We start from the raw sequence: 15,220 nt of genomic DNA, 5'->3' as shown, positions 1-15,220 counted from the left end.
TATGTGCGATGTGAACACAGCAAGTGGCATCCTTAAGTATATCATACTATTAGAATTGCGAACATCCTTGGCTCCTGCAAGGCAGCATTAATGTGCTTTTGTGGAAAGTAACAGAAACATTTAAGTGCTAAGCAGCTTATTCTTAAAAACCATTTTCTTGAGTGGAAAAACTGAAGGTTTGTAGAGAAGATTGTTGAAAAGAGCTTAATATGAGTGTGTATGTGTGTGTGCATGTGCGAGCAAGCTTGAACTCGAAACCACTCTTTTACACTGCAGTGGAGGTCACTTACAATACAACTGCTTATAGTGCAGAGCAGTTATAACCAGGCTTTTGCTGGCCATTGGTCTGCCTCCCATAGGACTCAATGTACAGTCATACTGCTTATTATGTGGTCGCGCAAAGCAATATACCAGTTATAGTGTGGTTTTGGAATCCGCTTGGTGACAGTGCAGAGCAGCAAGTGCACTTTCCTGTGCGGCATTAGACTTCCCTGCGTTGTGTCACAGCACATCACTGCACGCTGCATGCATGCATGCACCGATCGTTTCCTCTCCTTCAGGTCCACGCCTTGCTCCCGTCAATGTGCTATAACATTTAGTTTTTAAATAGTGTTTGCACTTTCCATTAAGAAAGACGAGGACAATGCTCACGAATACCTCACCGCATTTTAATAACTCAAACATTTTGTTAATATAATCATTAATGTGACAGGGCACATTTAGCACCCATTAAAACAGCCACAAGACCACTTTCTTTTCTCCACTTACACTCTGTTCTTTCTATACAACTTGCAGTATGCAAGCTAATACCCCTGTCAAAGTGGATCCTCATTGAACTCGATCTGCGTTCAACTCAGTGCAGATTGAGGTTGTCACACGGCAACTTTCAAGTGCAATCAAGCTCGAGCCTGCTTGACGAGCCTCAATCGGTCTTGAGATTTCAAGCACACTCGAAAGCGGTTGTCAGCCCCCTCGTCATCAGCAAGCTCTGAAATTAAAGCGAATGAATGCGATACAGTTAAACCTCGATATAACGAAGTCGGTAAAATCGACGCTTGAATTCATTACATTGAAATTTCGTTACGTCGAAATTAGGCTCTTAACGTGCAAATAAAATTCTCAAATGGTGTTGCTGGTGCGAAGAGCACACGGAAAAACTTTTATTTGTGGGTAAAGTAGTTCGTCACTTTCTTTTGAGTCTTCTTTGCATCCAACAACGGCATTATGCACCGCCGAAATCGCGCAATCATTACCCCAATCTCACATTACGTTTTGATACTCATTGCGACTGACGGCAGACGACAGATGACAGACCACCATGCTTTGGCTGTCGGCAGAACATTTTGCGCCACCTAGCTCACATGGAGGAAATTCTCGAGGCTCATTGAAAACGCTCGTGTAGCACTGGATGTTTCAATCCTTTTTGAAAGCCTGAATGCAGATCGAGTTAAGAGAATCAAAAGTGTTCGTGTGACAAAGGTATAAGATACTGCCACAGTTGGTATATATTCAGCATCTGCTTTAGGAACCAAACGATGCATCTTTGCTACACTAAAGGCGTGGTCACACTAGCCCGATCTCTGTTGGCAGGACCATTCACAAAAGCATTTTCTGTGTTGCCTTTGCCCCTGGTCGCATTACGATGACAGCGTACGGTACTATTGACAGCACATCGCCGAGGTTGAAGCAATCTGACAGCGGTCAACTGGGACTATCTTGCTGTCTGCACCAACCAACAGCTGTTGCAGTTCTTATTTCAGCCTGCGTGCAGCCACCAGTGCCTCCCTATTCTGGCTCTTGTCGCATTCATATCGATGCCTGCTGCCTGCTTTTTTTTTTTTCTGCTGCTTGCCTACTAAATATTTCGTGTTTTTGCTAAATGAGTGTTTCAAGATGATAGCACACCATGAATTTACCAAGTGCATGCAATATTCCCTGAGAAACTTGCCAATGACTGCACCGCAGTGCTGCGGTTGTTTGCATGGCATAATAAGGGTGTAATCACTCAGTGACATCCACCCAAGCACAGCCAACAAAGGAAAGCTATACAGCTTCCTCGGAAACTTCGTAGTTTAAGAAAAATTCATCCTGATCCGGGGATCGAACCCAGCATCACCGCCTTTCCGGGGCAGTCTACCGACTGAGCTAACCAAGATGGGCAGCGAGCCGTCCTGGTTAAGCGCGAGCTGAGCTTTCCATTATTTAAATATTCTTTTATCTTCTATTTTGCACAATATGGTAAATCTGCAAGCAGTGCCGGTGGACGCAAAAACATCTGGAAAATGCCTGATAACCGAGTTAACATTGTTGAATTGTATCTGCTTTGCTTGACGTGACCAATAATTGAGGTTAAATTGTTTTGTGTGCAAGAGCATAATTTTTTGCTACCCTATGCGATGCCGATGACAGCTGCCAGCTGCTGTTAGCAATGAGCGGCAGGTTTGGTCACACTGGCACCTCTCATTAGTTATACCTGTGTTCTACGACATAAGCAGTTACCAATTTTAGGTCTCTGTTGCCGCAACTACACTGGATTGGCATTTTTTTGCAGCAAACTTGAAAACTTGCTCTCTACAATCGCCAAAACCTACTCTCGAATCCTGCATACTTGCTAGGCTGCTCGCTATGGGAGGTAGCCATTATCGACTATTTTGAAGTGTCAAAGTATGAAATTTCTTCACAAGCATGCACATATTTTGAGATGGTAATGAAACCACCCGTCTCTTGCAACATTACCTCCCTCCTCATTTTCCCCGGTTGCTTCATGTCACTGGGGCAAGGAGCCAATGAGACTCCGTCAGTCGCACCTTTGTTGCCAGAATAGCATGCTAACACGTAACAAGGGCTCTACATGATCCCATGCCTGCAAAATACTTTACCTGAATGCACAAAAACACAGATATCGTAAAATTCCGTAATCAAATCAACAGCTGAGGAGCTTCCTTCTTGGTTATGACAGCGCTAGTTCTTCAGACGGTGCCTCGTGCTGTGCACTTCTGCAGATGGTGGTGCAGCTGTGAGCGATATATGAAGCTGTTTCATAGCGTTATGGAGAAGTTTTGCAGCTAGAAAGCATTGAGGGTCTCTAGTGCAGGCAGTGCAGGTGCTACCACTGATGCATGGCGCTGTTGCTCTGAGTTGTCATGAGGCAATTGTTTGTTGGGTCCTATTACTTTTTGCAATTTACACACTGACTCTCTCCTAATGAACCCACCCCTTACTTTTGCCCTTGCAATTTTTTTTTTTCTTCTTCTTAGTGCTTTCCTCAGTTCCACGCCGATAATATCAGGGCAAGTTCACTTTTGATGAGAGCTCCTGCGGGAGTGGTACTCTCGGCAAGCTTGGCAGTGGCTTATGCCTAGAGAGCCTGGTGTTCATTGTGAGCTTTATTTTGCTACAATTGGCCTGCACAGTCCACTATCACAAAATCATTGGATTTCACTGTGACAACAGCAAACACCCCTTGAAGCAAACAACAACATGACAAAATAACATAGTACATTCATTTTTTTATCTAACCTTGTTAAAAATGTTATGAAACGAGTTGTGGTGCCGAAGGCCCAGACAGGTGAATTGTATGTCACCTTTAGACTCGGTCCCACGGCAAAAAAATTGTATTTTGCTACAAGCTGCAATAAATAAAAATAAAAAATAAATAATGTGCATCAAATGTCACACCTATTTTTCAGATTGCAGTTATTCATTCTGAAAGAATGTAGCAGTTCATAAATCAATCATGACCTGCTATAGATAAGTTTAGATACAAAGTATGCTTGAACTGATAGAAGCATCTGTGTACCTTTTGCTAATAGGAAAGTGCTGCTGCTTTATGATCAGCATATATCATATAAGTACACTTAAACCTGGTTATAACGAAATTGTAAAATGTCCGCAGTTTTTCATTACATGCAGTTTGCGCGTGAAAACCCAAAAGGACAATGTAGAATGAAAACCAGATTAAGAATTGGTGTGAGAGAAACCACCTTGAAGGTGTTAACAGTAAATAAGAATTATTTGAAGTCATAGAAGCAGATGTTTCGCGATCACGCTGATAGCGCAGCGCAACTGTGGCGGCAGCCTCCACCCACTCTGCGGCTCACGCGACGCGTCTACGAGGGAGCAAAGAAAGGGGGTGGAGGAGGAATCAGTCTGGGGGACAGCACGCGCATTGGCGCTGCCGCCGGTTGGCCCACTACGCCCCCCGCGCTCGCTCATTACCATTGCCCATGGAAACCGACTCTGCCTCTCGTCGCCAGCGGTTCCGCTGTTCCTGCTACCGACGCGCGGAAGCCCGCGAGCAACCGCGTGGCAGCAATGGGCGCACGCTGCACGCTCAGTGTTTTTATTTATTTATTTTTTATTATTATTATTTTTTTTTTTTAATTTTTTGCAGCTTTTAAGCATGAACTATTGTGCCATGTTCCGACAGCGAAAGCAGCGAAGATTGCTGAGTCTGCCACGGAGATGCGGTGTCCGCGCTGAAACACGTTGCGTTGTATCAACTGCGGTCACGCGTTGCTGTAGTAGGCGTTCCTCTCACTTCAGTTTGTGTTTTCTCGCCCTGAAACTTAAGGGGTTCTGCCACATTTCCACTAACTCTGCACTAGTTAAGAGACGGTCGGCGCCGCGAGTTCATTATATCAAGGTCAGCCGCCGCAAGATGTTAGTTACATGGAGTTTTCAAATACATTCACTTCAATGGGGGCGGCGTTGGGGAATTGAAAAACTTTGTAATATTGAGGAATTCGCTGCATGGAAGTTCATTACATAGAGGTTAAACTGCGTTCTGGTCATTTTGGACCTTTATAGTTACATCAGTGTCTTCAGCTCTTTTCCTCTGTGCAGTTTGATGCTTGTTGCTCAAGGTATACCTTACTTCTCCCCCATTCTAGGATGGTAATGCCTTCCAAGATGCTGTCTTCAATGAAACAATTGAAGTAGTGGAAATTGATGAAGGACTTGATGGAGAGACGTGAGTGATGAAAGTTTCGTGAATCCTGGGAGGAGGGGGGGGGTGGAAGAAGGATAAGGAAGCACGGCACTTTTGGCTTGAGCACTTTAAGAGAGTACTTTACGTATATTGACCAAAATATTTTTTTCTTTAATTTTAGTACCAAAAAATATTGCACATGTGAAAACAAAATTATGCAGCAGTGAGTAGAAGAGTGCTCTAAGTCTTTAACCCTTTGACTGTTTTTGCCATACGGGTACTGCCGCCGCATTGTGTCCTGCAACGTTTTTGCCGTACGGGTACTGCGCTAAACGCGTAGCATTTAAAAAAAAAAATTCGACACTGGGGGTGAATCTTTTTTCGGAATATTCGACAGTCAAAGGGTTAAAGCTTGACGCTAAAATCTGCATTTTGTGTTTAGAGACTTGTATGTTTGTCTTTTTTTTTTTTTTTGCACGTACATAATTTTTATTGAAAAATGCACCAGGATGTTTAGAGGCATTTTTGTAACCAATAGTTTTTTTTATTATTTGTTTGTTTGCGTTGCCTCTTTCGAAAATGAGTCCGCCGCATTATTATTGTGCCTCGTCTTGGAAAGAGCACCTAAAAATGAACGAGAAAGGCAAAGTATTATGTAAACTAATTCTTGATGGAAAATTCAAGCGAGAAGCCAGTCATGTAGCATGAACCTATGGGAGCGTCATCAGGGTAGGGTATAACCGAAGCTTCAGTAAGATCAATTCTGTGTCATGCTCCTGCAAAAACAAGGGGGGGGGACTGTAAACTGCTGTTATAGAAAATATTTAAGCCAGACTTCGTTGTTACCAGGCTTTCTGAGCAAGTGCCTTCATGATAGGACACACAAAGGCAGTAGTGGGTCACTGAACAAACCGTTAGTGGCACTGCCAGAAAACATTAACCGGGGTTCACGCCGTTGCCGCTTGTAATGTTTTTGATTACCACGTAATGAAATAAGCACAAAACGGTATGCTGAAAATACTTATCATCACACCAGGTGCGAACTATTGTATCAAGTGTGAAACTACAACTGTTTTTCTTTAAGTGACATGCCGCTTGTAATGTTTTTGATTACCACAGTAATGAAATAAGCACAAAACGGTATGCTGAAAATACTTATCATCACACCATCATCACACGTATTTCCCAACTCGTTATTAATCAATCAGTGCCATGAGCATCAGTGTTCCAGTGAGAGGAGGTGCTATTTAGCGAGGCATCGACTGGCTGTTCTGATGGTTTCAAAACGTTTCACCACGCTGATCCTGCGATCCTCACGACCATGGTGCCTGTAACACACACGCGACTGGAAGGAGGTTGATCGCACCTTACACAACATAGGGATGGAGAAAGGGTCACTGCCCACGTTCCACAGGTCTCTCACAGCCATGCTGGCCACGCAATACTCTGAATCGTGGACGCTTCACCAGTATTCCCAAGGAGCATGTCGATCACGGTTTCTTGAAATGCGGGATACCGAATGTGCTTAGGAGTACAGAAAAAGGGTTTCTGCTAAAAGATGTCTCCACTAACAGACTCTCCGTAGACTATACACGTGATGGACGAAAAGGATTGCGAAAATCCTAAATCTGAGAACACTTCCTGGGCGCACACGGCACATGCCTGAGTGTGGTGCTGGTGTGAACAGGCGCGAGCGTGATACGTGCTGGCCAGCAGCTCGTCTGCGTCCGAGCTGTAAGCGGCCTACTAGTTTTAGGGCAACCAGAGGACCATGTGGCTGCCGCGATTGCCAGTGCGAATATGATGGTTTGTGGGGTTTAACGTCCCAAAGCAACTCAGGCTATGAGAGACGCCGTAGTGGAGGACTTCGGAAATTTCGACCACCTGGGGTTCTTTAACGTGTGCTGACATAGCACAGCACACGGACGCCTTGCTTTTCGCCTCCACCGAAAAGCTGCCGCCGAGGCCGGGATTCGATCCCGCGTCCTTGGGAACAGTAGTCGAGCGTCGTAGCCACTGCGCCACCCCGGCGGGGTAGTGCGAATATGAGCTGCTCTTCTCCTCACAGTGCCTGAAATACTCCAACCAAGCACGTCACCGCAAGAAGGGGAGCAATCGTAAAATGTAGTGCAAATCAATACTTTGATGAACTTTCTTCGCTCACCTAATGCGCGGATGAAAACATTCTTTTCCCATTTTCACTATCCCGAAATTGCACCTCCTAGTATATGCGGGTTCGTATCATATGCAGGTTTTTACGGTGTGTACAAGTTTGTACGCTCTGACCGTGGTCTATGTCACAGGTTGTGATATTACTGCATTGCAGGTTCTTTTTGTACATGTTCTTGGCAACTTGTCTGGTCCTTCTGCTGGTAGCTGCGCAGCAGTTCCTGGGGACTCTCAGTGTAAGTTCCAATTTATTTGTTCACTGGTGCCGTTTCGATTAAAAGTTGCTGCTATATTGAAGTTGCAAATCAAACTGTAAAACTGAGACAGCAGGGTCAGTATCATTACGAATTCCAGCCTGCATGTCTTTTTCTTAAGAGTCGCCTATCTAAGTGATGTCTGACATTGCATTTCACTTATAAGTTAACCTGTAGTACAGTGAAAGCTCGTTCATTCAAACCTCAATAATTCAACTACGCACTGCCTCATCTGGGCGGCCTAGCTGGCGCCCAGCACATGGTCAAGGAAACGCTCCCGTGATAGGCGGCATAGTCTTTCGATAATTCAAAGATCAGATAATTTGAACACTTTTTCCGGTTCCATGAAGTTCAAATTAATGACCTTTTACTTAAATGTTAGATAGCCACTTTTTGCAGTCATAACAGAAGGATTTGCAGGTTAATACCAGTGATCATCATGCTGTTGGAAATTTTTACCTAACTCCACTTGTGCTGTAGTAAAATCTAGTTACAAGAGACATGGTTATAAGAGGCACTCGGTTGTAAGAGACACTTCAAAATGGTTTGGTTGCTTTTCCTATGTCTGCCGTGTTAACAATATTGCATACAAGAGGCACTCTGTTACTAAGCTCAACTTTTGCAGGTCCCTAAATTAAATTCACTATTTAGAAGAGACACAACCTAGGTGTACGCTTATGCAAACGCAGCTGAATTGTACCAACTCGTATGTGCAGGAGTTTAGATTCTCTTTTCTAGATTCTGTTCCTTATCAATGTCCTTTTTTGTTGCAGTATGTCAGGAATCAAGGAGTGCCTCCTCTTTACTGGGAAGTCAATGTCCCTGTTCAGGAATGTGATGCCAGTGGCTGATACAGTGGGGACATTTTGACTTCCCAGTCAAGAGGCAGCGCCCCTTCTTGGTTTCTGGCATATTGCAACAAAAAAGACACTAATACAGAATAGAATTTAGATAAAGGAATCTAAACTGCCGCACACACGTGTTGATAAAAAGTGTTTATTTCAAGAGACCTTGGTTACAACAGGCATCTTTTTCGGGTCCCTTGAGTGTCTCTTTAATGAGGTTTTACTGTACAGTTGAACCCCACAATTACAAAATTGCCAAGGGTGAGAAAATGTTTCATTTTCGCAAGAATTTCGTTATCACGAAAACAGGACTGTACAGGTAAATAAGTACGACCCTGAGCCTGCGGAAGCGAAACTTTATTATAAAAAGTGTGATCGTCGTTTGCCTTTTCTTGCTTTGAAAGTGTCGTGCCTTAGTTGGCGCGCGAAGCTGAGGGCTTTTTGCTGCATTAAGATTCCGGACAGTGCACCTTGTTTGCTCTCTGTTCCAAGAACCAGGCATACACAGCCTTGTCTACATCTTCAAAAGTCAGTGTTATCACTGTCTTGTGCTGCGCACGTACTCACAGTCACAGCCAAGATGCTGTCGTTGCACTTCAATATCGTCAACATCGAACTGCACGGAATTCTAAACCCGCAATATCCATTTTCTTCCTTCATTTAGCAGCTTGAGCGATGAGTTCCGCCTTCTCCTGAAGTGTCAAAAACTTCCGCTTTCTGGTCGGAGGAGACAACTCACCAGACAAAAAAAAAGAAAACAATGGATGTGTGGCCTGCTGGGTTGCAAGCAACATAAACATCTCTAATGACTATATAGCCATGCCCGTTCGAACTGGTTGGCAACTAATCAGAGCCCCCCCCCCCCTTTTTTTTTTTTCTTCAAGTGACAGGTGCACAGTCATTATCATCAGCAACTTGTAAACAAACATAGCAGCATCCGTAAATGTGCTTGTTGGTAGCGTGGAAACGTCAAAAATGTTAAAAGTGATGTACTAAAACGCATTCCAATGCTTTAATTTCCTGTTATGGCTTACGGACGAAGAAGACATGTGGACTGCTACTTTAGAAACCTTCATCATTGTGAAATGGAAGTTGGAAAGCGTTTCATTGAGAGAAATGAAATGCATTGTATCTTATGAACGTTGAGCAGGGCCACTAAAATATTTCGTTCTGTCGAGAAATTCGTACTAGCGGTTTTCGTTATTGCGGGGTTCAACTGTCTATACTTGAAAAAGTTGCGACAGTTGTGTGAAATCTTATCGTTTATGTTATTTCAGCCTCCTGCCTTTTGCAAATTAACTTGCTTGCAATCACGGGTCTCTTTGATGGATATAGGCTGGAATATTCACAGTTTTCTGTGCTTTTTTTTATTTACAGAAGAAGAAGCCAGCCAGCAAGCAAAAGGTGGAAATGGGCACTACAAATGCCAGTGATGTGGACTATGATTGGCTGCCCAAGGAAACTCGTGATCTGAGTGAGTGCAAATTGTCGTGCAGTTGCTTAGTCCTAGAAAGGTTCACCTGCTTAAAATGACAGCACTGCTTTCACACCAAGTTTCGCTCTCTTGTTCCTTTATTGTAACAGCAGCCTGCAGCCGTCAACTTTCTCTGTATGTGAACGCTGTCTTGCTGAGCTGAACCTTTTGCGCATATAGCAGTGCTCCAGGTGGCTCTGGCCACAGTAAAATCTCATGAAATTGGCCTTCAATGGACTAGAACAAAGATTCAAATTATCGACTGACTCTAATTAATTGGCAAAAATCGTTTGCATTATAGTAATCCTATCTAGTATATACCTGGGGCTTCTTTTATTCCATACCTCAGTATATTTCTATGTGCTAGACAATACCAATTTTTAATATATTGTGTCTCAAATTAATGATAATTAAGATCTGGGTAATGCAGTTCTGATTAATAATACTCATTTTGGGGCTGTGTTAAGATTTCAGCAGAGAAATTTCTGAAAAGGGCTTCGTCTTGCCTTGGAGTAACTATCAAAGAATGACCGTAATGAATTTCACAGTGCCAGCACATTTTGCAAATTCTCCAGGCCTGTCCTAAGGGACCTGCATAAACAGTTTTGATATATTCTAACTTAAAAATCAGTGAACCCCGCTCCAAGGAACTTGGTAGTTCGTCAAATGGTTTTGCTATGACCCTATCTTGGATATTTCATTCTCAAGAAATAAAAAAAGCTGGTGCTCAAGGGTAGCCTCCCCTCTTAAAATCAAGAGCAAGCGACAACAACGATCATTCGCTGTTTGTCAAGTGCTTAGTGCACACTTTTGAAAATGTCAAATTGCTCCAAGATAGTAAGTGCTTCTGCTGCCGTCCTAGCTGTGCCCATGGCATTCAGATGTTCGGCCTATTTGACTTATCGCAGGCTTCCTGGGTCGTACGATCAGCATGACAGTGCACCCTAGCTAACCAATACACGCTCGCCCATGTCTAAACCACCAGCGTTTGACACCATAAATTTACATGGGTGTCCGCTGGGACTGCAGTCTTCGTTCGAATGATCCTAATTAACAGGGGTCGAATTAACGAGATTTTACTGCAGTATGATGTTGGTCTCAGTTCTGTTGTTTTTGTGCTAGTTATCGGAACAGCTCTATTTGCCGAATTTATGTAGCTAGCCAACATGAAAGTAACAAGGAATATAGAAATAGCACGATTGCTGTATCACTTGTACCAAAAAGCCAGCCCTGCTGCGTGCTGCTCAATTTTGGCAAAACACATCTAATGTAAACACACCTTATTCTGTGAGGTTACTATTCATCCACGAAGGGACATGCATGCCAAAACAGAAAATGGCTTCTTTCAGGCTTGAGAAGCACTTCTTTTTACCATTGAACAAAGTGGATACAGTAAAATCCCGTTACAAGAGACACTCAAGGGACCCAAAAAAAAATTTCTCTTGTAACCAAAAATTCTAAAATCACTGTGTTGATCAGTTTACTGCACATCAGTATATAAATGCATTCACATGCATTAATAGGACATTGTTCAGGAAAGCTTAAAGGAGTTATTCATAACTAGTATGTATTTTTGTGAGTGCAGAGTGTATTCCTTCCCAAATTCTGGAGGTAAATCACTTAACTTTGCAAGCCTTCCTGTTGCTCTAATACCTTTGAAGCTTACATGCTCGTCACCCTCAGATGATTCACAAAGAGAGAGACATCAGGATTCTGAGCTTTCATCTTGTGATCAAATTTTATCAGCGAGGAGTTAAAAATGCTGGATGTCATTCATGCATTTTGATTTGCTTCGTAGGTAACATTAATGCGATGCCATTTTGACTTTCCAGTCATGGGGAAGCACTCCTCAGTTCCTGACATACACAGCAAAAAGGACACTGATATGGAACAGAATCTAGCTAAGGGAATCTGAAGTGCATCATGTACGAGTTGGTACGCTTCAGCTGCATTGCATGGGCACACCTGGGTTGTGTCTCTTCTAAATAGTGAATAATTTACTCCACGAACCTGAAAAAGTTGTCCTTAGTAACCGAGTGTCTCTTGTAACCATGTCTCTCGTATGCAATGTTGTTAACATGGCAGAAATAGGAAATAGGAAAATGTCTCTTATAACCGAGTGTCTATTGTAACAGTGTCTCTTGTAATGAGATTTAACTTTTAATTGCCGTGCCGAAATTGGCTTACACTGCCTCGTGTTCATATTTTATTTAATTACCACATCAAGGTGGTATCTCTGACTACCGTATAAACTGTATTATATATAAAGTGAATATAGGTCAACTCCCTTACTATGAAGTGAAAAAAGAAAAGAAAAATGAAACAAGGAAAAAAAGTGGAGAAGCGCATATACAGTCGAACCCGGTTATATCGAACTCGGATATATCGAATTTCGGTTATATCTAACTCACGGAATATCCCCTTGAAAATCCCATGTAAAAGTATAGGAAAGCCGCGTCGTATATCGAACTCAATTTCACCGGTCGTTCGATATATCGAACTCCGCACCACGCACTGGAAAGTGTGCCTTCCCCAAAGACGATCGCATCACCCTTGGCCGTTTGCCGCGTGACGTTTTCAAGCCACGCGCGGAAGGAATGAGAGGGGACAGTTCGGCGACGGCTGGTCTGGGCAGCGTCACGCCCATTCCCCAAAGGCGCGCGCATCTGCAGTTATCGTTTCCCGCGCGCCAGCACATGACGTTTGCAAGCCATGTGTGTGGGTGTGACCATTCTTTTGCTGAGCTATTTCTCTCCAGCACTCGCTACACATGCGCCAAGCCAGCTAAGCCCGTTTTCAGACAGACGTCGGACGCTTTCTCCAGCGTGTGTTGCGAACCCTCTGACGTGGCTATGGCACCTGCGGACGTTAAGGAGCGGTAGCTCTCTCTCTTTCTCTTTTTTTTTTTTTTTCTGCGGGAGTCATTTATCCTGCATGTATGAATCAACGAAAGCACGTGGTCGGCTGCTGCGATCATGATGACGCCCGCCCCAAGCGCGGCGTGGCTTGTGCAATCAAGCCATCACGGGCACTCTGCCAAGTTCGCAAGAGATTAACGCGCCCGACGTTATCGCTCGCTGCGCTGCCTCTTGGCACGCTGCCAATGAGCTGTGGATGAGACGACCGAAACTGAGTGTCGCGCGCCATCGACATGCAAGCGAAAACGCTCACGATTTCTGCCACGGCGACACAGAAACCTTGTTTTGAGCTGCCGCGGTGCTGGCTCGAGCGGCGATTCCAACAAGTTTGAAATTTTTCGCTCGTCGCTGAGATCGCTCAATCGCTTGCATGTGAGCGGGCTGGCCTTTAAGCATTTTAGTTTTTTTAAATTCTCGGGTGCAAAAGTGGAGGGTGGGTTCATTATGCGAGTGGGTTGATTACGCGACAAATACGGTATCGTTTTTTTTTCACATCGTAAGTGCCGTCACAAGCCGATTTCTGTATATCGAATTATCGACATATCGAACTATTTCGCGATCCCCGTCGAGTTCGATATACAGTCGAACCCGGATATATCAAACTCGAAGGGGATCGCGAAATAGTTCGATATATCAATAATTCGATATACAGAAATCGGCTTGTGACGGCACTTACGATGCGAAAAAACGATACCGTATAATCAACCCACTCGCATAATGAACCCACCCTCCACTTTTGCACCCGAGAATTTAAAAAAACAAAAATGCTTAAAGGCCAGCCCGCTCACATGCAAGCGATTGAGCGATCTCAGCGACGAGCGGCAGCGACAGAGCGAAAAATTTCAAACTTGTTGGAATCGCCGCTCGAGCCAGCACCGCGGCAGAAATCGCGAGTGTTTTTGCTTGCATGTCGATGGCGCGTGTCACTCCGTTTCGGTCATCTCATCCCCAGCTCATTGGCAGCATGCCAAGATGCTGCGCAGCGAGCGATAACGTCGGGGCGCGTTTATCTCTTGATAGCTCCTGCAGTGGCGGGGTGCGAACTTGGCAGAGTGCCCGTGATCGCTTGATTGCACAAGCCACGCCGCGCTTGGGGCGGGCGTCATGATCGCAGCAGCTGACCGCGTGCTTTCGTTGATGGTTTGGTTGGTTTTCCTGTGTCTGCCATGTTAACAACATTACATACAAGAGACACTCGGTTACTAAAGACAAATATTTCAGGTCCGTGGAGTAAATTCTTCACTATTTACATGAGACACAACCCAGGTGTGCTCATGCAATGCAGCTGAAGCGTACCAACCCGTACATGACGCACTTCAGATTCCCTTAGCTAGATTCTGTTCCATATCAGTGTCCTTTTTGTTGTGTATGTTAGGAACTGAGAAGTGCTTCCCCATGACTGGAAAGTCAAAATGGCATCGCATTAATGTTACCTACGAAGCAAATCAAAATGCATGACATCCAGCATTTTTAACTCCTCGCTGATAAAATTTGATCACAAGATGAAAGCTCAGAATCCTGATGTCTCTCTCTTTGTGAATCATCTGAGGGTGACGAGCATGTAAGAGTGCTTCAAAGGTATTAGAGCAACAGGAAGGCTTGCAAAGTGAAGTGATTTACCTCCAGAATTTGGGAAGGAATACACTCTGCACTCACAAAAATACATACTAGTTATGAATAACTCCTGTAAGCTTTCCTGAACAATGTCCTATTAATGCATGTGAATGCATTTATATACTGATGTGCAGTAAACTGATCAACGCAGTGATTTTAGATTTTTTGGTTACAAGAGACATGTTTTTCGGGTCCCTTGAGTGTCTCTTGTAATGAGGTTTTACGTACTGATGGGTCAAAAGCCGAAGACCATGTCGGAAGTGCAGGACTGCCTCGGCATGCAAAAGTTTCTACTGCCGAGTGTTAGGCCATCTTTGTTGCTGTAGAAAAAAACTGCAAATGAAAACATCATAGACAACATTATTTGTATAGACCCCCTGAGTGTACTGTCCACATTAAACTCTAGAGATGCTATCAAACCCTTAATAGGAAGCATAATACACGATATAGTAAAGTCACAACAAAGAAACGCGCCATAAAGTTCTGCTGGGTCCTAGTCACATCGGGATCAAGGGTAATGAGTGGGCAGACGCATGCACTATACAAGCCAGAACCATGGAAATAAAACATGTAAACGTGCCATGCAGAAATTGCATGAATTTAGTGCACTGCAAACAGAGTCAAGTGACGGGCTGCTTGGGAAGCGAAAACAAACAACAAACTTCATTCTGTAAAGCCCATCTTGAGAGCATGGAAATCATGTTGACACTAGGTAGGTTTTATTGAAGTAATTTTAAGTCTGCTATGTGTAGGACACATACACATCGCTCAGTTTCTTAATAACGAAAAGGACGAACCTGTATATGAAGTACGGTGGTGAACTCACTGTACATCATATAATCAATGCATCCCATTTCATCCAGTATTGCTTTAGGTGAACAAGCGCTTGTTGATTTTTTTTCATATCTTTGTATGTTGCTCAAAAAAAGTCAGTGTTTTGAATAGGCATCAAAACATTGTTATGTAACAAAGCATACTGTCTGTCTAACCTTGTGTTTGGCACATGATAGCCACAG

At 43.8% G+C, this 15,220-nt stretch overlaps 1 protein-coding gene and 1 long non-coding RNA gene across 2 annotated transcripts in view; one reads left to right on the top strand and one right to left on the bottom strand.

Moving 5' to 3' along the window:
- Positions 1–15,220, top strand: part of l(1)G0320 (signal sequence receptor subunit 1 l(1)G0320) — a 32,821-nt gene that overhangs the window by 16,976 nt on the left and 625 nt on the right. The window contains exons 6-8 of the mRNA XM_084589258.1: positions 4,893–4,972; positions 7,257–7,335; positions 9,576–9,672. Coding sequence (XP_084445384.1) covers positions 4,893–4,972; positions 7,257–7,335; positions 9,576–9,672 — 256 coding nt within the window. The remainder of the gene's footprint in view (positions 1–4,892; positions 4,973–7,256; positions 7,336–9,575; positions 9,673–15,220) is intronic.
- LOC146204583 (uncharacterized) overlaps positions 5,154–15,220 on the bottom strand; it is a 49,720-nt gene continuing 39,653 nt past the window's right edge. Inside the window, exon 3 of the long non-coding RNA XR_014703967.1 lies at positions 5,154–5,554. This is a non-coding gene — a long non-coding RNA (uncharacterized LOC146204583). The remainder of the gene's footprint in view (positions 5,555–15,220) is intronic.

Source organism: Amblyomma maculatum, chromosome 1 (genome assembly GCF_055883805.1).
Source record: "Amblyomma maculatum isolate TAMU_Amacu chromosome 1, ASM5588380v1, whole genome shotgun sequence".
Lineage (NCBI taxonomy): Eukaryota > Metazoa > Arthropoda > Arachnida > Ixodida > Ixodidae > Amblyomma > Amblyomma maculatum.
Note: the sequence above shows the minus strand (reverse complement) of the source record. Positions and strands in the feature narration are given on the sequence as shown.